Raw genomic sequence first — 27,592 nt, 5'->3', positions numbered from 1 at the left:
TGGCCTCTTACCTGACTATCCCTCTTGAGGTCAGTGGCTTAACCACTGTGCGTCTCCTAATTCCATAGGACACAAGGGAATTTTTCAAAAAAAGGTCGACAGTAAATAAACCAATTTTTAAAAAATAAGTGTCAGGGACAGAAGAAAAACCAGCAAGTGCACAGAAGGTCTCAGACAAGACAGGGTTGCAGGTTTCTATTCTATTTCTGTGCCCTGCTCAAGGGTCTGGGGTTTTGCCTGCTCCGTTTGCTCCAAAGCCGAAATCCTTTCTTCTCGCCTGGCCTGAATGAGGGGTGACTGCAGCTGGAGGAGAGGTTCAGGTGTCCCCACCCCTCTCTTATGGAGAGATAGGATAGGTGGTCCAATTCCCTTGCTGCCATGCCTGGTTCCTCTTCTGTAAAATAATGTCTCACGGGGTTTGTGTATTCACATGTCAGATGCTTGTTACATGAAATTGAAGGGACATGGGCTTTTGGATGTCTAAAAGAAAAGAGCAGAATATACAATATGATCATCACCACTCACTAAGTACATCCTATATAGGCATTAAAAAATACTCTTAAGTTTTTTTGTTGTTGTTGTTTTTTACCTACAGGGAGATATTTTAAAAAGTGAAGGCTCTGAAAGATAAACTACTCAGTCACTATTTAGATAGATACAAACAAGTAGTCAGACCCACGCTTCTCAGACTCTCCGCAGGGGAGGACTAGCTTTTTTATTCCCAGCCTTCGCAGACGTGTACTTTCACAAATGCCACCCGCAGATGCTGCCGGGTGCCAAGTTGCTGTGGATGTTTCAGGATGTTTGCTCTCCCTTTCTGAATGTCCCTCATCCTGCACCTGTCTGTGGGCCACACTTTGAGATCTAAATCAGATTGTAATGGAGTGATACTGTTTGTTCTGGAATCTTCTACATGCTCACTCTTTGTGCTCATTGAGGTCATAGTCTGATTGCTCCAGCTCTGTGAAGCCTCTCTGGTTGGATTGGCAGAGCCCCTTGCCATGTCCCACACTGCAAGATGGTTCTAGAACTATGCTGTACACTGGCTGGTGGAACGCACCCCAGCCCAGGGGATGTGGGCTCAGCCAGTCCTGCCCTGCTGACAGGCTTTGGGCCATTCAGGAACCACCACCTTGGTCTTGCTCTGAAGCTCCCCCTGTGACTGTACCATGCCAGGCATCCCTGGAGAGCTGCAGTAGGCCCCTGATTGCCCCCCAGATGATTGCTGCCTCCCATCCACATAGACCTGTCATTCTGTTCGGACGGAACTTGGTCCCAGGGAGCTGTGGGATGCCCCAGGCCTCAGATCCTGGCATGAGGGAGTGCAGTGATCTCTAGCTCTGGGGTGGGCTTCAAGCTCCTGTTCTGCTTTCTCCCACAGGCACCAGATCCCCAGGGACTGGAGGTCTCGCCAGCAGAGATTCCTCTGTTCTAGATGACACAGCCAGTCAGCCAGGGGACTATGAGGAAGCTTTTGATTTCTTCAAGCAGCAGGACCTAGTGGCAGGTGAGGGCCCACCCATCCTGGCCCTTAAGGATGCAGAAAAGTCCTTGGAAGAGGAGGAGGAAGAGGAGGAGGCATTGGATCCACTGGGCATTATGCGGTAAGTCTCCTGTTTTCAGAAGGACCCCCTTGGCTCGTTCTAGGCTTGGTGGAGACAGCCCTTCCCTCCCTCTTTTCTGGAGTCTGAGAAGACCCTGAGCTTCCCAGGTCACTCACTCACAGGCATGGGGGGCCACAGGGCCTTGGCCCAGAATGTTCCAGGGATCTGGCTCTTTGTTCACCTTTTTTCTTTTTTTCCTTCTTTTTATTTATACATGGCAGTTGAGTCAACTTTGACATATTTATACAAACATGGAGTATATTTTATTCTAATTAGGGCCCCAGTCTTGTGGGTGTACATGATGGTCATTCACTGAGGTGGATTCATATATGAACACAGGGAAGTCATGTCAGGTTCATTCCACTGTTTGCTGTTCCTGTCTCCTTCCACTCCTTTCATTCCCCTTTGTTTAGTCCACTGAACTCTCTGCTCACTCTTCATGCACCCACATCTTTGGGGCTAGGCTCAGGTACCCTTGCCTACCCCCCTTGTCACTGGGTGCCCCCTGCCCCTGCCTTTATACCAAGGCCTGGCGGAGCTGCCCCCAGGACAGCTTGGTAGCCCAGGCTGCTGGACCCCGCCTCCTGCCACCAGGGCCTGGGCTCTCCTTCTAGCCAAGTGCCTGGTGCTATGACTGCACCTCCCTGGGCCTTCCTCACCATCTGTGAAGTCAGAGGATTGCCTTGGCTCTGTCCCCGTGGTTAGTTGGAGGTTCCTGTGAATCATGTGGTTGGAGGGGACTTGTGACCACAAATGCTATGTGTGATGCAGGAGGTAGAGTGCACATGGGTGCCTCAGCCAGTGGACAGTGTCCTTTTCCCCAGCACTCACACGCACACATGTGCACACACTCTGGCTGGAGATGAAGAGGCAGGCCAGCCAGGCGACCCTTTTTCTTTCCTGGCCCTCTGACTACCTTCAGCCAATCAGCGAGCTGCTCCTGAGCCCCTAGTACATGTATCGTCCTATGCTGGGAGTGGGGGGAGGGAACACTGTTCAGACATCTGCTCCCAGGGCCTGTCTGGTGACACAGGTCATCCCAACCAGAGGGCAGTGGCTTCCTGAGGCTTGGGAGCTAGGACACTCAGCTACCCCACGGCTCTTGCTTTTTCTCTTTGGTCCAAGCAAAGTGAAATTCACATTTTCTGAGGACCTACTATGTGCTGGGCATTGTACTTTGTACTTCACGTACTTTGTCTCATTGTCTCCCTGCCTTGCGAGCAGCTGGCAGTATCCTATTATAGAGATTAAAGAAACTGAGCCTGCATTGGCCAAGTGCCCTGCCTGAGGTCGGGCAGCTGGCAAAGACTGGTACCAGAGTTGGAGCCGAGTTTGAAGTTCTGGTCTCTGGAGGGCTTGAAATCCTGCCTTTGCCACTTACCAGACATGTGCCCCTGACCATTTACCTCTTCTCTTCAGTTCTCCCCAGTGAAAAGGGGCTCATGATAGTCCCTACCTCTCAGGGCTCTCAAGAAGATTAAATGAGTCATGTAGACATTAGCCTTTGCTGTCGTCATCCCCCGCTTTCTGTGGAATCAGATCCAAGACCAGGGTGCCCTTCTGCCATCCATGATGAGCATGTCTTAGGGATTTACTAAAGACCTCAGTCTGGAGAGGAGGGAGCCCTGTCTTCTAGGACCTGCTCCAGAAAGGAACTAGAGCCAGGGAGAAATCAGACAGAGGCAAATCCAACCCCAGCATGGAGAATGAGCCCCTACTAGCTCTGCCCCTCTGCCCCAGTGGGATGTGTGAGCAGTGGGCTGCTGGAGCATGAGGATTCACACTTAGAAAAGCGCCCTGTGCTCAGGAAGCCACAGCAGAAGCAGGGGTCTCTCTCCTTAGGGACCCTCCAGCCAGCCTTGTCCTGGAAGTTCAGGGCAGTGTGGATGATGCCAGAAGTCTATAATAGCCACTGCTTATCAGCCTGGCCCAGCCAGAAGCCCTTCTTAGGCTCTATTTTGGTATGGATAAGGCGTCGTTTGAACTCACTCTCTGTTGTTCTGAGTAACTACATGTGGTGCCAAACTGAGATAGACTTCTGTGGTTTGTGCCAGCCTTTCGCTGGAGGACACACTTAGCAAAGAGGCTCCTTTTTTGGGTAGGAAAATGCTCTTTGGGGTTAGTAAATGCTGCCTTGAACTTTCTACTTGCTCCATTAACAGCTCACTAGGGGGATGGGTCAGCAGGCCCAGAATCCCCTGTCCCCAGCTCTGCATTCCAGGGTCCTGGCTCTCAAACTCTAGGAAAGCTTAGCACCTAAGAGGAATCCCCTCTCCTGCCAGTTTTTCCTTTAAGAACCTTGTGACACTAATTGGTGTTATCACCTCTGTCAAGAATAAGTAACATTTTTGGGAGCTTATTAAATGCTGAGAGCTGAGCTAGTTAGCATTTGCTTGCATTAGCTCATCCTGTCTTAGAGTCAGCTTTTCTGAATCTTTTTGCCCCCAGTAAAAAATGATGTTGTATGTCATGACCCAGGACATACATATTTCTTATAAAATGGAAACAAAAGTTTGAAGAATTCACATGAAACCTTACTAAGGGTATTGTGTTCTGATGGTTCCTATTCTGTTTCAGTTTTTGAAAAGGTCATGATGCATCAAACTGCTGTCAGGATCTGCCTTGGGCACAGTGCAGGAAGTAGAGCTCTGGGAGGCTGATACTGGCATTGACTTCATTTTGCATATTAGGAAACTGAAGTTCAAAGTCAAGTTGCTCATCCACACTCATAAGGCCCACAAATGGTAGAGCCAGGACAAGAGGCCACCTATAGTCTTGTCTTTAGTTGGTATGCTTAGAAGGTAGGGCCCTAGGATTGTCCCCTTTCACAAATAGGGAAATTGAGGTCAGAGCTAATCAGGGGTTTGACAAGAGCCTGGTATGTGGCAGAACTGAGCCTTCAGATCAGGTTTCCCACTGTGCCTCTTGTGGACACCCAGGGGTTCCTGTGGGTGGTCTTAGAGGGCTACCTGTCTCACCTTTGGTGGAGAACAATCTGTCCTTTGCAGGCAACTTATGTTCTACAAAAATCTTTCTCAATGCTGTGCCCTCAGTTCCTTTGCACACACAGCAGCCCTGGCCTCCAGGCTGTGCCCACACCCCAAACCAAGCTCCTATCTGGGCCTGGCTCTGCCTTCCTGAAGCAGCCACGTTTCCATGCACCCGGCCTCGGTCCTTCCCTGCCAAGGCCGCTGTGGGGCGCTGTGGCTCCACTTAGAGCCACCTGGGAGGGTGGGAGTCGCCAGCACAAAGCTGGGGTCTGACGAGCACTTTTCTTTGTCTTTTCAGCCTGCCTCTGATTAGGAAGAAGGGCGTTATTGTGCCTTTAGAGAGACAGTAGGACAGAAAAAGCCCTCACCCTGGCCCATCTGACGCTACCACTGCTCTTTCTTGCTGGGACAGTTCTCCGTCCCTGACCCTGTGCACCCACATAACCACAGACAGGGAGCGCATGCCGTTTTATACTCTGTTTTTGCACTCTGTGTCTATTTTGATTGCCTCTCCATGTCGAATATAGTTTTCATATTTAACACTCTGTTTAGCTTCTTCATGGTTCTAGGAAAAATGAAGTTATGCCATTATGGTCTGCATTCTACTAGAAAAACTTGCTAGGAACATTTTTCACTGTGACTCAAATAAGATGCAACTAGTAGAGAAAAATGGAGAACACAGGAAGAAGTCCTTCCCTGTGGAGGTGTACACTTCTGAGCATTCACATCTTGTTACCCAGCAGGGGGGTGATACCTGTGCCGTTCCGTAGTTTGGTTTTTCAGTGTGTGTAGGTCTTTCCAGGTCAGTGAATCCACTTTTCTAGTTGTGCGCTGCTTGTCCCTCAGGCCATGTGTTGTAGGACACTGCCAGACCCTGCAGGTAGAAGCTGTGGTCTCTTACTGGGCTTTTGCTGTGATAGGTAGTAGCTTGAGAAAGTTTTGCATGTACAGAGTTGTGTCTGCTCAAGCATTTCCCCTAGGTCCAGAGTCCAGCTCAAGGTCCCCAAAGCTTTAGCAAAGAGGCTCCAGCAAAGGGCTCTTTGACAGTTAAGTTCCCTCTGTGGTTGGTGGGGGGGCTCTGCTTTTACAAACCCCTCCCACTGCTAGACTGCTTCCTCCCATCTCTCCTAGCCCAGTGCCCAGTCACAGGGAGCCTGCTGCAGGTCCTAGGTCCCTGAGGATTCAGGTGCTCTTGGGTCAGGCTGCCTCTGTACACCCTGAGAGGCAAATATCTTCCCAGACTTTTTTTTTTTTTTTTTTTTTTGATGGTGCAAGGCTGGAACCCAGGTGCTTGAGCTTGCTAGCTAGGCAAGCACTATACCACCAAGCTAACCCCAGGCCATCCAAGACTCTCAAGGTGGGGGTCCCATGCTATGGCCTCCAGTGGTGAAGCTGTGTGTTTCTTTGGAGTGCTTTTCCATCATAATTTTTATAGAGATTTTGTTGTATTTTTCATAAAATAACTACAGGTGTTTCAATATAAAAGTAATATTTTACTTCTTGTATTAGGATGAAACCACTGCTCTGGGAAGACTATTTGGTTTAGAATGCCCCTGGCATACTATAAGTGTCACAGATTTCCTGACCCTGTATTCAGAACTTAAGCGGACCCCCAAAGTGAGCCATGTTTCCTGTGTCCCCACTTTAAGGACAACATGGCCTTAGCCCTACCCCCTGAGGGGCCCTGGACCTGTCTCCCTTGAGGGCCTCTTGCTAAATAGTTACCATCTCTCCTGGACTAGGGCCTTGAGCCCAGGTATCCAGGTCTTCTAGAACAGATAGCCAGCTGGGGACTATGTCCAACCTAGAGCTGCTTAGAGATACAGATTCTCAGCCCCCTGGGATCTGGGCAGAACAGCCCTTGAGGTGAGTCCTCTGTGAGCTCATGTTACAGAAGCCCAGAAATCAACCCCATTGAGTGCCTGCAGCCCCCAGGGTACCTAGGAGGGGTCCCACGTTCAGGGCAGCCCCTCCTTGACTCTGTTCCTCACCTCCTTGTGCTCCTCTTGGATTTTCCCTTCTGCCTGTGCTCTTCCTTGATTATCAGGGCAGGGGAGGCATGAGCCAGGGCTGGTGGGACCTTAGCTTGCACTGTGCCCCCATGGCACCTGGCAGTACCCTGGCCAGACCCCATGCAGGTGAGGAATGCAGGAGGCAAGAGATTGTCGGGAGCCGCTCTGGAAATACATGCCCTTAAGTCCTGAGCAAGAGATACTGAACAATTATTGCTCCCCGCAATAATTTAGGCTTTACCTCCCCTCAGATAATGAGGCATGGCTCCGGGAGTAGGTGTTACCTGGTGGGTTGATTACACTCACCTGTTTCTTTGTAATCCTACCCCTTTGCCCTTTTGGGGATAGAATGTTCCATGGAACCTTCTCTTATGTGTCCCTATATAAGAATAAAGAATTCCAGTGGCTCTCTCTATTTCCACAGACCCCTAAGGTCACAGAGTAGTCCCCGTATTTCGAAAAGGTACTTCTGTGTGTTTGCTTGCTTTCTTTGCCATTTTCTTAAGTTATTGGAATAGTCAGATTTTGTGAACCCAGAATTGGGTCACCAGCTAGGATAGATGGTGATAGGACATGCAGCCCTCTTTGGCCTGACCCCACTGCAGAACTGTATTTCCCGTCCAAGTACTGCTCCCAGTCTGGCCTGCATGAAAGGACTCATGGGGACCACAGATGGAACAGTGTGCCTTTTTTGCTTCAGTAGCAAAATCTATGGTTCAAGGAAAGCCTCCTACTGAAATTTCCTGATGTATAAAACAGACCAAAGTAGGATTGCTTCAGTTCAGACAGGAGTGGGAGCTGGATCTTTGGGCCTCAGCCCCACATTCAGAGGTGGCCCTAGGTAGCTTCGCAGAAGCCAGGGCTCCTTATAGCATGGTTTGTAAGCCACTGGGAACACTGGGACCCCAGGATGTGTGAACCCCAAACCGGGTTAGAAGCAGACAGTCCTAAGTTCAAATACCAGCTGGATGGAGGCACTGGGCAGGTGGCTGACCTTCTCAGAACTGCAGGTTCATCTTTATAAAGTTGGGCTGAAGTCCAAGCCAGGGGTTAAAGGATGAAAGGGAAGTTCTTTGTAAAATGGTATCACTACTCGGGTTCACTCTGAAGGGATCCGAGTGTGTGTTCACAACAGTACAGTGCAGGAGGCAGCTTTCTCATTTCCTATCAGCACTGTGTGACTCACCATGGCTTTGCCCACTGCCAGGTGCATCATACACCTGGAGGTGGCAGCATTGCCAGGATCCTAGCTCTGTGCCTGAGAAGAAGGGCCTTGCTGGCATTAATGGTGTTTTACTCCTTCCGGATGGGATCTTGGAATTCATGTCTGCCATCCTCCTGTCTGAGGCTCTACCCAAGTTGAAACATTCTTAGCATGGCAGAGTTGTTAAACCTGAGGTTCCCAAGATCACACAGGAGCAGGCTGAGAGCAGGATGGGGGTCCCCTGACTGTGGGCCCAGGACTTTTTCCTTCATCCCTTACTGTGCCATCTGTGCCAGGTACCGAGTTCTCAGCCCTCATCTGTTCACTCTGCGCTTTGATGATGTGGGTGATTGGTATCCTGCACAGCAGGGCAGCCAGCTCCCTGCCCACATCATGTCACATTTGGGGTGCTGGGGGAGGGTTATCATCGGATAGAAATGAAGAGCCCCCCAAATGAGAGCCAACACAGGGTATTTGCTCAACTTATGGTAGCCAGGGAGGAGTTGGCCACCATCACCTGCATTTACCAAAGACTCTTTAAGCTGGCAGGGGAGTGGCCAGCTTCACCATGGACACAAGAAGGCTTTGTGTGCCCTCACTGGGGGTTATTGACATAAGGAAGTAGAAGCAGGACATCCTGCATCCTACCTGATCGATTAGGGGAGCATGTTTGGCTTTCTCTGGCTTGTCCTACTGAACTAGAAATGGAGGTGACAGTTAGGGACATGGACGATTATTGGTCAAGATTTGACTCTTGCAGAAGCCGTGGATTGGCAACCTGGGCTGGCTGCTGCAGGCTGTGAATCTGAGTTCTACTTTTACTTGTGGCTTGGCCTTTGTCCCTTTGTAAACTCAATCTCTGTGGATGATTTGAGTGCTTGCCTTAGGGCAGAGGGTTGCAGAGCCCCCTACAGCAGAAACACCCTGGTTTTCTGGTGGTGTATGATGGGTGAGGGACAGTGCTGGTCCTTATGCAGAGAAGGTGAAATGGTATCACCCACAACCCAAGAAGGGGGGCTTGTTGCTGGGGCCCTGTACCCCAGGGTAGGGATTAGCCCTGGAAGGATCTGGAAAGTCAGACTTTAGTTATTGAAAGGATGACCCTGGGTACCATAGCAATGATGGTGTCCAGGGTGGCTCCCCACAGTAGACCCTTTTCCCTGTTATGGCCCAGGCCATAGTCTGCTGGGTGGAGAATGTAAGTGAACCTGGACATTGTCAAGCAGAGTCTGCGATCTGGGGCCTCTGGCCTAGCCCTCTGCTCACCTGCACATGAATTCCAGGTGTTTCTGTGTCAGTTGCTCCCTTTAACAAATGAAAAAGCACATTATGTGCCGGTCTGGGTCACACACAGGTTCTCCTGCAAGCCCTTCGGCTGCTTCTCCCACAGCAAAGGCCAGAAACCCCCAGGCCCCTCAAGATGTGCCGACTCCCCTCAGCCCCTCCTCTCTCTGTGCACCTGCTGCCCAGCTGTTGGGCACTGCCACCCTGCCAGGCACTGCCCACCATGGCATTTGCACAGAGCTGTCCTCTGCCAGAGGCACAATGTTTTCACCTCTGCTCATCCTCCCATCCAGTCCTGAGAAAGCCCAGGGAGGTGTCCTGGCCATCAGGTGTGTGTGGGGGGCAGGGAGATGCTCCCTGACACTGTTCTCCAGGGAGGCCTTGTGCTGGTGCCACAGCAGATAGCACTGGGCTAGAATGAATTGCAGAAGTTCATTTCACCAGCACGATGAAGCCAAAAACAGAGTGTAAGATGAAAATATGAGAAGTTCTTTATTTTAAAGCAGAAAATTTGCATCATTGGAAAGGAGGTTGATTTGCCTATTTGGTTAGGCATCATCCTGGCTTTGAAGGTAAGGGCCCTGTGGTGGGTCTGGCGGTGGAAGGGACTCGCCTCCTTCTGTTCGGACCCAGTTGTGCTGGCTTTGTCTGGAAGATCCTCTACCACTCCCTGGTACAGGGGCCTGGGCAGCTGGTACCCAGCACTGGTCCATCAAAGTAAGGAGGCTGACTCTGGAATGGCGCCACTGGCCCCCTGGGTAACCAGAGGGGAGGACATTCTCATGTGTCAGTCACTATCACAGAAGTGCCTGAGCCACAGGGAGTAGGACGCTTCTTGGCCAGTCAGAGCTTTGGAGCTGTCAGCCACAGCAGCTGCTGCCCCTCACTCCTGGGTGTTGCACTGCACGCCTGCCTGCAGGTTGCGGCCTGGGCTGGGCATCTGTCTGCTGTCAGGCACGCAGCAGGAAAGCTGGTGTCTGCGGGTGCAACACACGGGTGCAACACACGGGTGCTTACACAGCAGCCCTGCCTGCCTCATGTGCCTTGTACGCAGCCAGACTGTCTTTCCGGTGGCCCCTGTGACCTGGGAATGTTCACCAGGATGCCAGGAGCTTCACTCCCATTCTCTGAAGACCTCTCTATTTGATGCCTCTGGGCCCCATCCCTGGTGACAAGAATCTAATCTGTCAAGGAAGAGAAGAGGCATCCTTTGTCACATCAGTGAGGGATTTGTCGCCCGTCAGTGCCAGGTGGGCTGCCGGGTGGTGTTGCAGTGCTGGGAGGTACATCTGCCAGCAGCTAGGTGGACACTGATGTAGGAGTGGAGGAGGAAGAGGAGGGGGGAAGATCCCCAGGGAGTGAGAGAAGGAAGGGCTCAGAGACTGAGCAACTCACGTCACTAGTGGAATTACCGACCCAGCCATCCATCAGTGAGGGCAAGGCCCAGCAGCCGCACAGACAGCTCCCTCTGCACAGGCTCACGTTCACCATCCGCTCTGTGGTCATGTTTGGCCTGTGGAGCTCTCTGGCCTCGCCTGCCTCCCACACTGCTCTGCAACCTCAGGCTGGTTGTTTTCTCTGTGGGTCATGAGCAAAGGCTCCATGAGGAACCAGGCTTGATGCCCTTCCCCTCGCTGTGCTGCAAACCTGAGGGGTTCCTTGTCACTTAGAGACCTGGGTTCCTGGTCATGTCCAAGTTGGGCTCCTGCAGACACAGGGTTTCTTGCAGTTGGCTCTGAGGTCACTGCCCACCTCTCTACCGCCTCCTCCAAGAACCCCTCCTCCCTCTGCTCTGGCTGTGACATACTGTGTCCCCTGTTTGGTAGTGATCAGTGTATCTGTGCTCATCCCTGTGCTTCTGGGCACAGTGGCAGGTCTTATTCATGTCTGTCCACATCACCTAGCACAGGTGGCTGCATGAGGGAGGTGCTGCGTGAGTGCTAGTCATAGGAGGCTCTCCAAGGAGAGGGGTAGGTTGCTGATGGGTAGGGTGACTGACGGGCTGGTGGGAAGACCCATTGGTTGACTAAGAGATCTTCAGGGGAGCAATGGAGTGGGGGGCCTTCCAAACATGAGTGCTAAGATGGATGCTGGGAACTCATCTCTCCTCACTTGCTTTCCCCTCATCCCTGGGAATAAGCAGAAACAAGTCTGAATTAGAGATGTGCTGTCTGCCTGCCTGTTTTCCTCTCCTCCTTCCTTCCATCCGTCAACTGTCCAACCACCCAGATGGTAGCTGCCTCCTCCTCCCTCCCTTCTTTCTCCCCTTCCACCTATCCACCCTTCCATCTAGTATTCATTGAGCATCTCTCTGGACCAGGCCCACTGCTACATCCCCAGAGCCAATCAGAACCATGAGGCTTTTAGGCTCCAAAGCTTCATGTTTCCTGATGCCCTTTGTCTCCCTTTGGTAGGGTTTGAAGCGTTGGGGGACAGGAAGCCCAATGGGTGGGGTGGGGCAGAGTGCCTGACAGCCCCATGCCGTTTGTTTGCCTTATCTTAGTTAACAAAAGTTCACAAACATCTCTAGGGAGAAAGACACAGGTGTGAACAGTTTGAGAGGGAACCCCCCTAGAAGGAAAGTCTGTCTCATTCATGCTGACGCGCGCGCACACACACACACACACACACACACACACACACACACCCCTCAGCTTTCTCCCACTGCTGGTTGATGGAAACCACTGTTCCTGCCCCATGGGGCCATTAGCTGCGTAGGATGCAGGTTTGATCCCAGGAAGCAGGGAAGGGGCCATGGGGAACATGGAACATGAAGCTGCTGCTGCTGCTGCTGCAGCCACAGCGCAGCCTCGGGCTGCATTTCTGGAACTGCCTGACCAGGTGCAGGTGTGCTGGGCTGGGGGTCTCACTGCTGCAGTCCCTACCAGATCCAGGGACAGAGACCAAGCAAAGGATGGTTGCAATGAGTGATCAAGGGACAGAGGTGACAGGGCAGAGCCATTTCATTCCACAGCAAACTTGAACCCGGTTTCCAGGTTCCACCTGGGATTTCTGCCCACAGAGTCTTGGCTGGGATGGGACCATCTCCCTTGAGTCCCTGGCCCCTATTGGTACCCACTTTGAGGGGTCATGAGACTGCGCTGACTGTGCCTGATGGGTGAGAATGAAGGGCAGCTGAGCCCTCCTGCTGCATGTTTTAAGAGGAGCTAAAGCATAAGTTTCTGGAAAGTATTTGCTGTTGGGATGGAGAGTCCCTCGCCCCGCCCCCAGTGCCAGCCCCACAGGGCCTCGGGATGGCGCAGAGTGGAGGCATGCCCCAGTGGCCTGAATACTGGATGAGAAAGTCAGGGACCAGGATGGGGTTTTCTGAAACAGACCCTGGGCTGAGTCCCTGCACTCCATCACTATCTAACCGACCGTGGGAATGGTCACCTCGGTGCCTGGCCACTGTAGCATTCTGTTATTTTTGTCTGCCACTATTTAGTCTGCATCACTGTTTAGGGCAGTGCCAGCCTCTCTGCACAGTTTTGCCACATAGTGTTGCCAACCTGAGCTCAGAGGGTGACCTCAGTCCAGTGGGACTGCCCGCCAGGCAGATAGCCGCATACGATTTCAGTTTCCAGTAAAAAGTGCATTCTCGTTTGCGAAATCTTAATATGGCTTATGTTGGGCAGCAGCCGAAGGGCTTGGGTCAATATTAAAATGGAACCAAGTTTGTTTATTTACTGTTAGTGTCACTTAGAGTGACGTGGGTGACGTGCATAAGTTGTGAGCATGCAGCACATGAATGTCTGCCCATCCCTCTTACCAAGAAATAAAGCACTACCATGTCCCAGAAAATCCTGGGCCTCTCCTGCCACAAGCTGGCCTAGAGGGACCTTCTCAGCCAGTCAGTAACCAGGCTTAATCAGACCTGAGGGGGGCAGAGCCATGTGGGACCCTGAGTCCCAGGTGCTTCCTGAAGAAGACTGTCCAGTGGGACCACAGCATTCATTAGAAGAGTGGCTGGTACCCCATTTATGGAGGCGGGGGTACAAAGGCTTTCTAAGGGTGCTTTTTGCTCTCCCAGGTCCCTGTCTCATACTATGTTTACCCATCTCCAGGTGGCTATAGAGGATGACTCTCTAGGCCTGTCCCCAAGTGGTGCCTCCACCTCAGAAACAAAAGCGTGTTCTCTGGCCTGTGAGCAGGCAGCAGCCTGAGGCCCGAGTGGGCCTTCAGAGTTGGGAGCTGTCTGACTATCAGGATCTACTTGAGATGGCCACTTGGTTTCTCCCTGCCGTCCCCAACACCAAACACAGAGTGTGGCTGCTTCAGTAGCAGGAGCCTTACCACTTGTTGTCCAATCATGATGGTAAAGCAAACCTGCCTCCTCCCAGCTCCCTCTGCCTGCCTGCTTCTCCCTCCTGGGGAAGGAGGACCTGTCTGTTGACTTAAAGGCCACTTCAGTTGCTCTGCCTGCCAGGATTGCTCGACGTGGCTGCTTTGGTATTCCCATGGTTTCCTTCTGGCCTGGTCTTTTCTGGCCTCAGCTTCCAGCAAGCCCAGTGCCTGGTGTGTCTCAGTGTGTCTCAGACTGTGGGCCCAGTGCCTAGGTGCATCTAGGAGGCCATCGGGGCTCTCACAAGTTAGTCCTTACCTTGTGTATTGTCTGCAATTCTCCAGCTCCAAGAAGTCCAAGAAAGGCCCCCAGGTGATGGTGAAGCCCAAGCCCTCACCCCGGCTCACCATCTTTGACGAGGAGGTGGACCCTGATGAGGAACTCTTTGGCCCAAGCAGGAAACTGTCCCCTCGGAGCCCCTTGAAGAACACACCCCAGGACTGTAAGTAAAACCCTAGCATGAGTTCCCTTTGCTCTCGGTATCTGCTTGATGGCTGACCTCTATCCCAAATATCCTTTGTGAGTGGGATGTAAGTCTCTCTTTTATCCTGTTCCAACGGAATACAGGATCAGCTCATGGAGATTTTCTGCTTGAGAAATCCACCCTCATACCTGGTGTCCCTACAATCCAGAACACTCTTGGGCTGTACATTATTCTAAACATTCTACAGAGGAAGAGGACAATGATAGGTTTCTTTGTTGCTTGGAGAAAAAGTGCCTTCAATGTCTCTGCAGACAGATGTGGGCACTGGGCCTCTAGGCACCCTTAGGATGGAAGGTGGTTGCTGGCCCACCTTGGACGTGTGTGCGACACTGTATGATTTTATTTTTTTTATTTTTTATTTTTAAGAGAGAGAGAGAGAAAGAATTTTTTAATATTTATTTTTCAGTTTTCGGCGGACACAACATCTTTGTATGTGGTGCTGAGGATTGAACCCAGGCCGTACGCATGCCAGGCGAGCGCACTACTGCTAGAGCCACATCCCCAGCCCATGATTTTAATTTTAACATTTTGTGTCACCTGCATAGACCCCACTGGAAGGGTCGATGCAGAGCTGGCAGCCTAGGGACTTTGCCTGTCCCTGTCTGACCTTTCCTTCTGATTCCCCAAATTCTCCTCCAAGGGGAGGGAGTGGATGTCACCCATTGATTCAGACAGTACTTGGTGAGCACCCACTGATGTCCAAACCCCAAACACACTGAGGAATAAGACTGGTCCCCACATTCTCAGGGTCCCACAGGGAGACAGGACATTACCTGACTATTGCAGAGTAGCATGAGCCTGTACCAGGGCTGAGCAGAAACACTGGTTCCCGTGGAACAGCAGGCAAGACTTCCTGGGTGGCAGTGTGACCAGCCTGGCCTGTAGCCAGGCTGGGTCCTGAATGTCGGCTGGAGTTAGCCAGACTGCCAAGGAAAGGCATTCAAAGTAGAAGCCACGGTTGACACTCCCAAAAGGGCAGCCGAGAGCAGCCCAAATGGGGAGGCAGGCTTCCTGCAGACAGGGACTTCAGCAGGACAGTGACTTTCAGGGACCCCATGGCAGCAAGCGCCCCTGGCTGGCAGTGCCACTCAGTCCTAGCTCATTGGAAGACACTGTGACTGTGGGGTGAGCCAAGGGGTCCAGCTGTATTGGACCTGGGACCATGACTGGTGAGTCAAGAGGAAGTTTCACCTAGAGCAGCCGGAAGCCAGTCAGGACTAGAAACTGGAGTGGGGCAGAGACAGATGGGTGTCCTAGGCCCACAGGGGCTGCTGTCCTCACCCTTTTGCGTGCACCTGCTCCCTTTTCTCTAGTTTCCTTGCTCACTCACCTGGGTGGCTAGGAGGCTGGAGCAGTGTCTCTACTCTGTCCCCAGCAGCTAAAGATGAGCCAGAGCTTCTCTGACCACTCTGCTGCTGCCTTCCCCACAGCCCTGAAGCTGTTTGACGACCCTGACCTTGGTGGGGCCGTCCCCCTGGGTGACCCCTTACTGCTGCCAGCTGCCTGTGAAAATGGAGGGCCCACATCAGGCCGGGGCCTCAGATCTGCATCTGAAGAGCTGTTCAGGTACCATTGTCCCAGGGGTTTTTCTGAGCTCTGAGCCAGCGACCCCTCCCAGGATGGGAAAGTTCAACAGCCTTGGCCTCCAAGAGGAGGAATCCTGGCCTATTCAAGGCCTTCGGGCTGGGAATAACCAAGAGGCAGGGATGGGATTTGCATCCAGGGCAGCTCAGCTGGTGAGGGAACTTCAGTGTTCAGCCAGTCCGTTTCCTTTCACACATACATTCCATTATGTGTAAAGAATGATAATTAAATTACATAACTCAAGAGCAAGTGTAACTGGCATAGATGGGTTTGGGAACAAATAAAATTGATACTTCATAGCATGTGTCTCTCCCAGAGGGAGAAGAGCTCAGATATACCTACAATGGCCCATCCCCTGGGAGGGTCCCATCAGAGGGATGATGGCTGCTGTTTCCTGAGCACTTGTTGTGTGTCCGGCAGTGTAGGAGACTCTACAACTTATTTAATCTTCACAACAGCCCCCAAAGCAGCTACTGTTCTTTGCATTTTACACAAAATCAAGCATGGGAGAGGTCACTTGTCTGAAGCTGCAGCTTCTGCCTGCCCCTGTCTTGGCCTGCACTCCATCCGGAACTCTGAGCACTTGGAGGCCAGGTGCTCACCTCCCTGCAGGAGCTGTGGGTTCTTCCTGGGCCTCTGCAACCATGTTCTCAGCATGCTCAGACTTGAGCAAGTGTCCTCATCTGCACCCTAGGATATAGGGTGTGCTTGGCCATTTACAGGAAGCTGAGATGCCTCTTTCTAGGAACAGTTTATGTGGCACCGAGGCATGTAGTCCCAGGAGGCTGTCATCTGCACCCCTTGTTAGGAGCCCCAGGCTATTAGATAGCCCTCTAAGTGCCCGCCAAGCCTGAGTCACTGCGATGGCTTCTTGTGTTTACATTTCCCCAAGGACCCTGACATCTGTTCACTTTCATCCTGTGTCCTCGCTTCTAACAGTCCAGCAGGGTGAAAGGAACCAGGATAACTGTTATTTCATCAGGGAGGAAACTGAGGCAGCGGGGAAGCCAACACTGGATCATCCTAGGGAGCAGCAGGGCCAGGCTGAATATATTGCAGAGGGGCAGTTCTTGTGGGCCCTCTCCAGTGTAGTTTATTCTAGATCCTTTATTAGCCAGGTACGGTGGCACATACCTGTAATCCCAGTAGCTCGGGAGGCTGAGACAGGAGGATTATGAATTCAAAGCTAACCTTGCAAAAAGTGAGGTGCTAAGCAACTCAGCAAGACCCTGTCTCTAAATAAAATTCAAAATGGAGCTGGGGATGTGGCTCAGTGGTTGAGTGCCCCTGAGTTTAATCCCCTGTACCTAAATAAATAATAAATAAATCCATATTTACCAGTCTAATTTTGGAAAAGCATGGTAGAATGGAGTGTTATTAGGCTACCTTCAGAGGGTTCTGTGGCCACGTGATTTGGGGAAATGTCAATGCTAGGCAGGACTCCTGCAGGCCTGTCATCGGGGCAGACATGTCATGTTTCTCATTGGTCCCTGGGACCCTTCCTTCATGTCTCTTAGCAGCCTGCAGAGCACCTTGGGAATCCCTGCTCACAGCATGTGAGCCCTGCATCCTCCCTTCACTCTAACAACATCTGGTAATGAAGAATTCGCTTCTTGAGAGCAAGAGCCATATTTCATTCTTCTTGTGTCTGCTGTGTTCCTACTCAGGCGTAATTAGACTTTCTTATAGAACAAAGCTCTCCAGCAGCCATTCCCTCCCCACTTCATCCCTTCATTGATGCTCTCACCCCTCCGTTCATTTCGTCAGCAGCCTGAGCGTCAGCCATCCCCAGGCAGCACAGGGTGGGACACGAGCAGGGTTTGGCACTGAGGAGTTTGTGTTCCTCCGGTCCTGCAGACACATCAGGGCTGGCTTCTGGTTTTGATCTTTAGCCAAGTTCTGTCCTCTTCAGGGACTTTAGGACTTCCTCACCCCACACTAGAAGACCCCACCAAAGCTGGGTCTGGAAGAGAGTGGGACTGAACCTCGTGTTAGTGAGACCTGTTCCTAAGTGTGTCTCGGGGAGCCCCCATGGAAATAGGGTGCTTGGAAAGAGGGAGCCTAAGCAGCCACTTGTATCCCAAGAATGACTACAGTACCTTTGTATGGCCTCCCACTCACAGCCTCCCACCGCAGAGCAAATCCAGCTTCAGACTAGTTCTATAGCAGCTGCTTCGCCTGAAATGTGACACGGGCTTTTAACTGCTGCTTCGTTTTCCTAAAGACCCCTGTTTTAATAGAATTCAGTCACTCTCAGCTTTTCCTGGTTACCCGTGGCCTCCACTGGAGAATGTAAAGGGAACCAGTGGCTGATGCTGGGGAGCTGAGGAGGGGCTTTGGCTTGGAGGGAGCTGGGGCACGACTGAGCTAAACTTCCAAAAGCAGCCAGACCGTGACACCTCCCCAAATCTCCCTGAACCCTGTGCAGCTGCTCTCTATAGAGAGGCATTAGTGGGTCCATCTGGGTTTGGACCAGAAGGATACTTTTTGTTCATCTGGGGCAAGCTCAGAATTACCTCCCAGAGGTCTCTGCCCATTGCAAGAGTTCTCCCCCAGAAGCTCTGTGGATGGCAGGTTCCTGGCCGGCAGCCCCTCTGGGGATGCTGTGCCAGCCACCTCCACCCTCACACAGGCTCTGCCAGGCCATGCAGTGCCAGAGAGTTCTGATCAAGGCACCTCTGCTCTGCTCCTGCCCCTACCCAACCCAGCTGGTGTCTGAGCAGATGATACTCTTGGTTCTGCGGTTGGGATATGCTGCTCAGGGCAAGAAACCTCCGCTGTCGGCCTACTTGCCTCCTCTGCCAGTTCATTCCCACCTCCAGACCTTTGCTCTCTGCTACGCCCTTCTCCAGGATTCCCCTCCCTAACTCCCCTCATGCTGGGCCTGCCCTGCTCCCTCTCCTGGGAAGCTTTCCTCACCTGCTCTGGCCACGCACTTCCCAGCCTTCAGTGACATCAGGATATTTGCAGTTGGTGAATCCTATTGGACTGGCTTTCAGGGTGCCCTGGGGAAGGAACCTAGGCATTGCTCCTTTGTGCTTTGTGCTTGCTCTCTTCAGTGCCCAGTGAATGTCGACTGACACCTGCAGTATTTTTTAGATTTATAAAGCACTTTCCATCTGGATTTTGTTTGATCCTTACACAAATCCTGGTGAGGCTGGCAGAGTGAGAGCATTCCTACTTTACAGATGGGGCGGCCAAAGACCAGGAAGGTGGAGTGGCCTGAGGCTACCAGCCAAAGGAGCCACAGGACAAGGAATAGCGGCCGCTGCAGAGCCAGCACCTCTGTGCATAGTGTTGGCAACCCTGCCGGGCGGTGCTGCTGATCCAGTTTTATAGATAGAGAACCAAAGCTTGGAGAGGCCAGTTTCACCTGCACCCCAGGTCCTTTTTCTTCCGTGCCTATGTCCCCCTCACCCAAGCCAACATGGTCAAAGATGCCTGTGGAGATAACTGTTGGGCACAGGAGCAGCTTCTTTCTGAGGCTAGAGAAGGGGCATCCATGTAGAGGTGCCCCAGGAAGGTGAATGCCCCCAAGAGAGCCAGCCAAATGTGAGCCAAGTGTTCTCTGTCCTCAGGATAGCTGTGCAGACCAAGGCAGGGCCCTGTACTTCTCTGCACCTATGTTTTCATGTCTGTAAAATAAGGCCAATATCTGCCACCAGACACTGTTTTGACATTATTAAACAATTGAATACATGTGGAATTGCCTGGCCATTACAGGCACCCAGCATGGTGCTGAGTGGGTGGCAGGTCGAGTGAGTCTTCCAGTATATATCTGGCCTCTGGGAATCGAGTTCCTTTCCCAAGAGCCAGCAGCAGGAGCCTGCACCAGGCCCAGAGCAGAGGTGGGCAATGGCCTTTTTCCCCGCCATTCATACCTAGAGATGGTCCTCCATGACTGTCACTTTACCGTGGACAGTCAGAGGTGTGAGCCATGAGTGAGTCTTGGTGGGCCCTCACTGGGCCTGTTCAGCACCTGTGTGGCCCACAGAGAGGCAGGCAGACCCCACATCACCACAGCTTCAGGCCCCTCAGTTTATTCTTTCTCTGGGTGAACTTGGTTTGGCTGCATGCTGGTCTCTAAGGTCTTGTTTGATCCTTACACAAATCCTGGTGAGGATATACATCCTCTTAGCTGGGACTTCAGCCCCCTGGGTTCTAGCTTCCCCTCTACAAGGTGGACACATGGGTGCACCTCCCTGGAGTGGTGTTTTGAGGACAAAAGGGATAATGTGTCTGAAGTGCTGGTCCCAGAGCAGGGCTTGCCAGTGGACGGTTATTTCTAAAGGATTGGAGGGAAAGTCCCCTGAATAGGCCAGCAGGCTTAGAGAGAGGTCACCTGAAGAGCATTCTCTGGTGTCTGGGGGACTGGCTCTGCTCCCTCTGCTATGGGGTGGAGGGAAGAGCACTGCCCTTTGGCTTCTCCCTGGGGTTGGGTGGGATGGGGAGCCGGGCCTGTCATGGGCTGGTTGGGCAGCTGCCCAGTGCCCTTGTGTGGAGAGGTGCTGCCTGGGGGTCTTGCCGCCTTCACAGGGGGTCGTTATGCTCAGGGCTGCTCCTTTGGTTCCCTAGAGTTGAAGAGGACTTGGACCAGATTCTGAAGCTGGGGGCTGAGCCCAAACCCAAGCCCCAGCTTAAGCCCAAGCCACCAGTGGCAGCAAAGCCGGCATTGCCCAGCAAGCCACCTGTGCCCCCCAGAGCAGGTGCAACTGAGAGCATGGCGGGGCAGCAGAAGCAGCAGCAGCAGATCCAAGCCATGGATGAGATGGACATCTTGCAGTACATTCGGGACCATGACACACCTTCCCAGACCTCTCCCAGCCTCTTCTGACCCCTCTCCATGCTGCCTGGCCCTGCACACCCTCTGGAGGCGTATGTGTGTGGAGCCAGGACACCCTTGGGACAGATGCAGGCCTGGGCCCCAGGACCACATCATTCTTTTTTCTCCTGGGCTGTGGGCTTGATGTGGAATCCCTGCAGAATGCAGGCTGGAAGTGACTATGGGTATTGAAGCCCACAGTGTCAGTCTAGCTGGTGTGGAGGGGAGACTAAACATGGAGCTGCTTGGCTCACCAAGGACAAGGTGAGAGGTGAGGGGACCCTGGGAGGTGTTCCATGGGACAGGGAAACCTCCTACCCACCTGTGCCCACTGGCTCTGCCAGCCCAGCCTCAAAAGGAAGACCTGGCCTGACGGGGCCCAGGCTGAGATGAGGGAGCACCCATGCCAGGCCACCCAAGAGCCTCTGCTCAGCATGCCAGGGCCTGGAGAGGGACACTGAGCAGAAGAGCCCTGCTGTCCAGAGTGCCCCGATGAGTCTCTCATGAGCCTCCTAGTTACCAGCCCTAAGGGGAGCAGCTGGGCCCAGCCTCCTTCTCTGGGATATAGAAGACTGCTGGATCCCAAGTTTTCCTTCTACTTCCTTTCCCAGGAAGGGTCTAGCCAGCAGTGACCTCCTTGGGCCTCTGGACACAGAGCCAACACCCCCTAGACCTCTGCATGATCTTGGGACTTGAGTTGGCTTTCTTCCCAGTGCCGTCTCCTGCTCTCCAAGGAACATGATGCTCTCAGGCTTCTGCTCCAAGGCCTTGCCTATCCTCAGGATCTGGACTTGTTCAGTGGCCTTTCACCAGTAGAATCACCAACCTAGGGAGGAGCCTTGTTCCAGGGCAGGCCAGTGCCTCAGAGTTATCCCAGCCCCACAGAACCCACAGGGGGGCACACAGTGCTGGGTAAGATGCAGCACCCAGGAGACTCAGCGAATGTTGCTTCATGGAGCAAATAATATTAGATTGTCTTTCTTGGATGTATATTCTCCATATTCAGAGCTAGTTTTTAATGAAACAAAATAGTTTTTAACAAAATGCAACCACTGTTTCTTGGTGCTGTCCTGCCTGGCAGAGGCATTGGAAGGGGTCAGGACTAGGCCTGTGACCCTTTCCTGATCAGGCCCAAGAGCCAGCCCAGGTGAGGCCCCAGGTGACGTGGGCCAGTTGTTTGCCACTGTGCGACCAGTATCCACAGCTCCTGCCCTGTGCAGGAACCGCAGGGCTGGGTTGGGAGCCCTGGGCCTGGTCTGTCATATGTCTTACCACAGCCCTCATCAGCTGCCTGCCCTTGAGCAGGTCAACATCCAGTGAGAAGATGTAGGTGGTACTGGGCAGAGTTCTGCCTTGCCTGGTCAGAGGGGCATCTCTCCTCAGGGACTAGGAGCTGGCTGTAGAACAGCTTCCACCCTGGCTCATCTTTCCCTTTCTCCATCTGGCATTCAAACCCTCCACCCTTCACCTGTTCGTGCCCAGCCCTGTACCCCACAGTCTCTGCTGGCTGTGAAGGAAGGCCTCTGAGGACCTGAGACCATGTAGCCAGGTCTTCCTCTGAGAGTCTGCCCAGCCAGTACTGGCCCCAGCCCTCCTTTGGGCTCTTCGCAACCCCTGCCCTCTCCTCTGCATCCTGGCTATCAACTCCTTATCCTTCCCCACCTCCCCGCCCCCCTTTTCTGGGTGACTGGTAGTGTAGGAGCAGAGGATGTAGCTGGCAAAGTGGCCATTGGACCAGTCCCCTGGCTTGGGCCTCTGACAGAATCTGGCCAGACACTTTAGTGTGGGTTTGCCCACTGCACACACGCCCAGCCTCCTCGGTGGCCTGGAATTTTCTAGATGCTTCTACAGAGGTCTGTGTCCCTGAGACATGGCTGTTCCAGCTGTGGCTTGTTCTCACCATACATCTAAGACTTAAAGCCAGTGGGAGACACCCAGTCATCCAGTAAAGTCTGTGTGCGTGCCTCATTCTGGAATGTGCCAGTGATGTCCCTTTCCATCCCTGGACTGATGGGAGGTGGCGGGGGGTGTCAGGGTGCAGGAGATGCATGTAGGGGGTTACTCATAGCAAGAGACAACCAGACAAGCTTCCCTCGCGGGACCCCACATCTTCTGTTGCTCTGCCTCATCCTCCCAGCTGCCTCTTATTAAGGTAGGGCAAAAGGAAGAGGAAGATTCTGGTTCTTTCCCATTGTGTAAACTGAGGCAAAGGACCCAGAGGCGCAAGCCCAGTGAGGACATTAGGCCAGTAACTGATCATCCAAGACCTGTGTAGAAAGAGGAGCCCTTCCTTCTCCAGGCCCCACCTCCCACCCCCACACTGCAGAGCCCTAAGCTGGGACCATCTAATGTCACACAGCCCTCCTGGCCTCTGCCCACATCCGTCCTGGCCTCTGCTCTCCTGCTAGAGCTCAGGTTCTAGGCTGCTGCTTCATCCCTGAGACCCAGAGGTTCAACAGCAGACGCTGCAGGGTGACACCCACTGGACACCTGGGAACAGGTTCCCGGGGAGCCAGGGACTCCACACACAGGATAGTCTGTGGGCTGACATCGCTACCTCCCTCCCCCACACCTTGAGCTTGGCTCTTGCAGCCGAGATTGAGTTGGGAGTCTGGGTTCCCACAGACCATCAGGCCATTCTGAGGACTGCTCAGCCCCAGAGCATGCAGCTGAACTCACCGTGGAAGAGAGACTGAGAGGCTGAACTGGGGACAGTGTCATTTGTTTACTCGGAAGGCCATTGCAAGCCCGTGTACAGGATGTGCCATCTGTGGCTGGGCCTGCTGCTCCCTTTCCCCTGCATTGTTTCTCTCAGGAAGCCATGAGTTCAGGCCAGTTCTGGAAAGTCCCAGTCTTCAGGCTGGACCTAGCCAGGCCAGTGTCCTGGGCTCTGCTGGAGATGCCCACCCATTAAGCCCCAGTCTCATGACCATGTCGATTTGATGTGACCAGACCTCAGCTCACCCATTGTACCCCGAGGGCTGACCTACCGCTGGAGCCCTCATGCCAGGTGAGGCAAGATAACCAAGTCACTCTTGGGCGCCCTGTTCCTCCATGCCCAGCTGACACCTGAGTTTTGTGGATTTAACTGGCATGGAAGGTAGTGGTCAGTTCTCTAACTCACCAGCTACTCAGCCGAGCACATCCTGAGAAAGGGCCACAGAGCTACCAATATGTCCCTGAATAGGGCTTTGGCTGGACAGCAGGCACTTTCCCGTGCTGTGTGTGTGTGTGTGTGTGTGTGTGTGTGTGTGTAGACTGCTGGCCACCCAGAGCAGGCACAGTTAAGGCACAGACCCCTTTAAGTTTTCAGTTCCAGCTTTAAATGGTCCTGCTCACTGCAAACTCCCCGGGTTCAAACCATCCTCTGCTCTGTGCCATTGTGGCTAAGGGAAGCTGTCCAAGGGGCACGTGAGTGGTCATAAATGGCTGTTGGTTCTCCTGGAGCCCACAGCATCCTGGTGAAGCGGCAGTCAGGCTGAGTCACCATGGAGCTATCTGGGTTCCAGCCCAGCTGGGCTATGTGAAGTCCCCTCACTCCCCAGTGCCAAGCAAGGACCTTTACCTGGACTTATGTGACTGTTAAATCCTATCCGTGCCTAAAAAATGTTTTAGTGGCTGGTCCCTCCTCACAGAGGGACCCTCTGCCCAGGACAAGCTGGCTGCGGGGTGAATGACCAGAGGCTGGTCAGCTTTAGCTCAACCTCCAGCCTGGTACCCCTGATCTCTATGCTGGATGTTGTGCTATGACATGGTGAAAACAGAGTGTGCAGACCTCCACCTGCCCAGTGTGCTGGCCTCTGGCTCCTGTTGTCCATGTTCTGGCCACTGGTGAGAACTGACATCATTCTCAGAATGAGGCTGCAGCTTCTGGCATGGGGATTATGGGCTCGGCATGAGGCTTGGTAAGCGGACTCTAAAGGCAACTTAGAGCATGGCCTCTGAACAGATTGTTAATAAAGATGGGGTAACTCCCTCCAGCCTTGCTGGCCAGTTGTGTTATGGTTCCTCATCCTCAAACCGTATTCAGTGGGCACCAACTGTGTGCAGGAACTGTGTCCCGTCAAGCAGGGAATCAGGAAGGAAGAGGCCTAGGAAAGCAGAGAAAAGCATGACAGCCCTCCTGGTCAAGAAGCACCATGTTGCCAGGTGTGGTGGTGCATATCTGTAATCCCAGTGACTCGGGAAGCTAAGGCAGGAGGATCACAAGTCCAAAGCCAGCCTCAGAAAATTAGTGAGGTCCTGAGGTCCCAAGCAACTTAGCAAGACCCTGTCTTAAAATAAAACATAAAAAGGGCCAGGGGTATGGCTCAGTAGGCAAATGCCCCTGGGTTCAATCCCTGGTCCAAAAAAAAGTGCCTCATCATGGTGGCAGTCACAGTTGGTGTGCATACCAGCTGCTGGGAGAAGGATGAGGGTACAAACCATATCGCACAAGCAGGGCGGGGGTGGTGAGGGGCCTGGCAGCTGCAGCTCTGGCCAGAGAAGGACTAGGCCTGTGCAGACAGTTGGCACTGCCATGGAGCTGCTGTCTGCAGTGCCTGTTCCTGGCGTGGCGGAGGACACAGAGATGGAAGCTCCACCGTTACAGCTGGTCCTGCCAGGAACCATGCAGAGCCCTTGTCTCAGTTCTGTTCTTCAGGCCTCCTGCCCAGAGACAAGTAAAAGAGGCACCTTGTCCTCCATGCACCCTCGCTGCCCCCTGTTCTTCCCTCTTTGCTGCCTGCAGCAGGTATGGTTTGTTGTAGCAGCCCGAGCCCAGCTTTTGGTCTCTGCACCAGTGTCCAAGGGCTGCCATAACAGAGTGGCTGTAAACAACAGGAATGTTCTTTCACAGTTGTGGAGTTTAGACCTCTAAGATCAAGGTGTTCTCAGGGCCACGGTCTCCAGAGTGTCTTTCTGGCTTCTGGTGGCTGCTGGCAACCCTTGCATTCCTTAGCTTATAGCTACATCACTCCAGTCTCTACCTCCATCTTTGGGTGACAGACTCCCTGTGTGTCTCTGACTTCATACAGGGCTCTCCATTGCCTCTGTCCCAATTCCCCTCATTGTATCAGGACCTGTCCTAATCCAGAGCTTACTACCTTATTCACATTGAGAGACCTGTTTCCGTACAAGACCTTCACAGGTTCCAGGTGGACATGAATTTGAAGAGACCATCTTCAACCTGAGTTGCCAGTCACTCAGGTTGAAGAGTGTCTCCTCAACTTCATGTCCGCCTCCTGCCCTGAGTGGTGGACATTCATCTCCTGCACTGAGTGCTTGGCATTAAGGCAAGGAAGGCAGCTGCCCCTTCTATCCTGCAAAGCCATGGCCTCCATGCTGGTCCCTGTAGGAAGCCCCTTGTCCTGGCCCTGTTCTTCAGACCTCCCGCCCCTGGGGCATCAGTGACTCACTTGGGGCTGTCATGCTAACAGTGGGCAGCAGTGTTCCTCCCTTTCTGGAGGGCAGCACAGCTCAGGGAGGGTCTTCCCTGGCAGGTAGCATCTGCCACCCAGAGACTTGGTCTCACGTGGCCTGATGGCTGTTCCAGGCAGCTGGCTCCTGGGGCTTCCCCTCTGCATCTCCTCATCTCTCACCGCCCTCCAAGGAGATCAGAAAAGTGTCTTGAGGCAGGAACCCAGAGCTTCCAGAGCCTGAGGGCCTCGGACAACTCCTATGCCCCGCATTCTCAGCTGGTTTCCTGCCTCTGGAGAGCAGACCCTTGACATCTCCACTGTGCACTTCTGTTTTTCTTTTGCCTTAATGGCACTTTGTGGACTTCCCCTGAATTCTCTGGTCCCAGAGGGCAATTTTGTAGGTCAGAAAGTAGATTCCTTGTCCACCTGTTTCTCAGACATCCATGAGCAGAGTCTGAGTTTGATGCACTGCCCCACCCCGTCCCATGACAGCCGTGCTACACTCCCCAGGCTGGTTCTGGCACTCTCATGAGGTCCCCTCTGAATTTGAATCTGGACCTCCCAGGCTGCAAAGCCCCTGAGTGTGGGAACAGAAAATGCTGCAGCACCTTGGAAAGAAGTCAGGCAGTTTATCATAAAAGCAGGATATAAATTTATCATACAACCCAGCAACTCCACTCGTAGGCATGTGCCCAGAAAGAAAGGGAAGTATGTGCCCACACGAGGCTTGTACAGAGATGTTCACGGCAGCATTACCTACCACGCCCCCAAAGTGGAAATAATGGAAAAGGTCCGTCAGCTGGGGAGTGGGGACACCATGCAGTCTGTCCATACAGCGTAATGTCATTTGGCCATAAAAAAGGACTGAAGAGGTGACACCTCCTACAGCGTGAATGAGCAGCAAAGCATCATGCTAAATAAATAAGCCGGACTCGGAGAACACTTATTGTTTCCACATCCACAAATGTCCATGGCAAATCTCAAGGCAGAACATAGATTAGTGGATGCCTCAGACTGAGGGTCAGGACCAACAGTGACTGCAGATGGCCACAGAGGATCTTTCCTGGAGCGATGGAAATGTTCTCAAATTGGATAGTTGTGAGAGTTAAACAATTCTGTAAGTTTACTGACATGATTTAATTAATTGTACACTTAAAAAAGTGAATCTTATGGTATATAAATTATACCTCAATAAAACCATTAGAAAAAAAATAGTGACTAGAAGAGAAACAACCAAACAAATTCATGGGCAGTAAGTAGAATGCAGTGGCTAAAAGTGTGAGCCAACTCTTGTCTCTCTGGCCTCCTAGCAGTGTGACCCTGGGCCAGTTCCTTAACCTCTCTGTGCCTTGGTATTCCTGTAAAATGGGAATGATGATTGTATTTGCCTATTAGGCAAGCTAATATTTGGAAAGTTCTTTGATCAGTACCTGGTGCATTGTGTACATTACATGTCAATAATTAAAATTATGTTTAGTTGTCACTCCGTTGCCTGTGGTGCCTGAGAAATTCTGGAGGGAGGGACAGACTTTGGGGTGGAGAGGGAAACCAATGGGGTTGCCATGGAGGGTGGATGTAGGTGAGAGGAGGGTCACCTCCCATGAGAGGTCATTTTCTGCCAGTCACTCAGTTTTTCTGAGTCCATGGGTGGGGGGGGGGGGGTAACAGGCCCCGCTTCTGCTGCCTCATGGTGGGGAGGGGACATGGGAAATGGCACATGCCAAAACACCATTTGAGACCAACAAGGGGCCCAGGGGGCCTGGGAAGTGAAGAGGGGCCCTGGAGGGGCCAGGAGGAGGCAGCTGGAACGTGCTGGAAGCCGCTGTTGTGGTGAGGGTCCCTGGTACGTCAGCAGCGGGCTGCTCAC

At 52.7% G+C, this 27,592-nt stretch overlaps 1 protein-coding gene across 1 annotated transcript in view; it reads left to right on the top strand.

The window, feature by feature from the left end:
• Hs1bp3 (HCLS1 binding protein 3) overlaps positions 1-27,172 on the top strand; it is a 36,946-nt gene extending 9,774 nt beyond the window's left edge. Inside the window, exons 4-7 of the mRNA XM_026401417.2 lie at positions 1,382-1,604; positions 13,721-13,878; positions 15,351-15,486; positions 20,080-27,172. Coding sequence (XP_026257202.2) covers positions 1,382-1,604; positions 13,721-13,878; positions 15,351-15,486; positions 20,080-20,338 — 776 coding nt within the window. The 3' untranslated portion in view covers positions 20,339-27,172. The remainder of the gene's footprint in view (positions 1-1,381; positions 1,605-13,720; positions 13,879-15,350; positions 15,487-20,079) is intronic.
• The last annotated feature ends 420 nt before the right edge of the window (positions 27,173-27,592 follow it).

The sequence above is a fragment of the Urocitellus parryii genome, chromosome 12, assembly GCF_045843805.1.
Source record: "Urocitellus parryii isolate mUroPar1 chromosome 12, mUroPar1.hap1, whole genome shotgun sequence".
Taxonomy (NCBI): Eukaryota; Metazoa; Chordata; class Mammalia; order Rodentia; family Sciuridae; genus Urocitellus; species Urocitellus parryii.
Note: the sequence above shows the minus strand (reverse complement) of the source record. Positions and strands in the feature narration are given on the sequence as shown.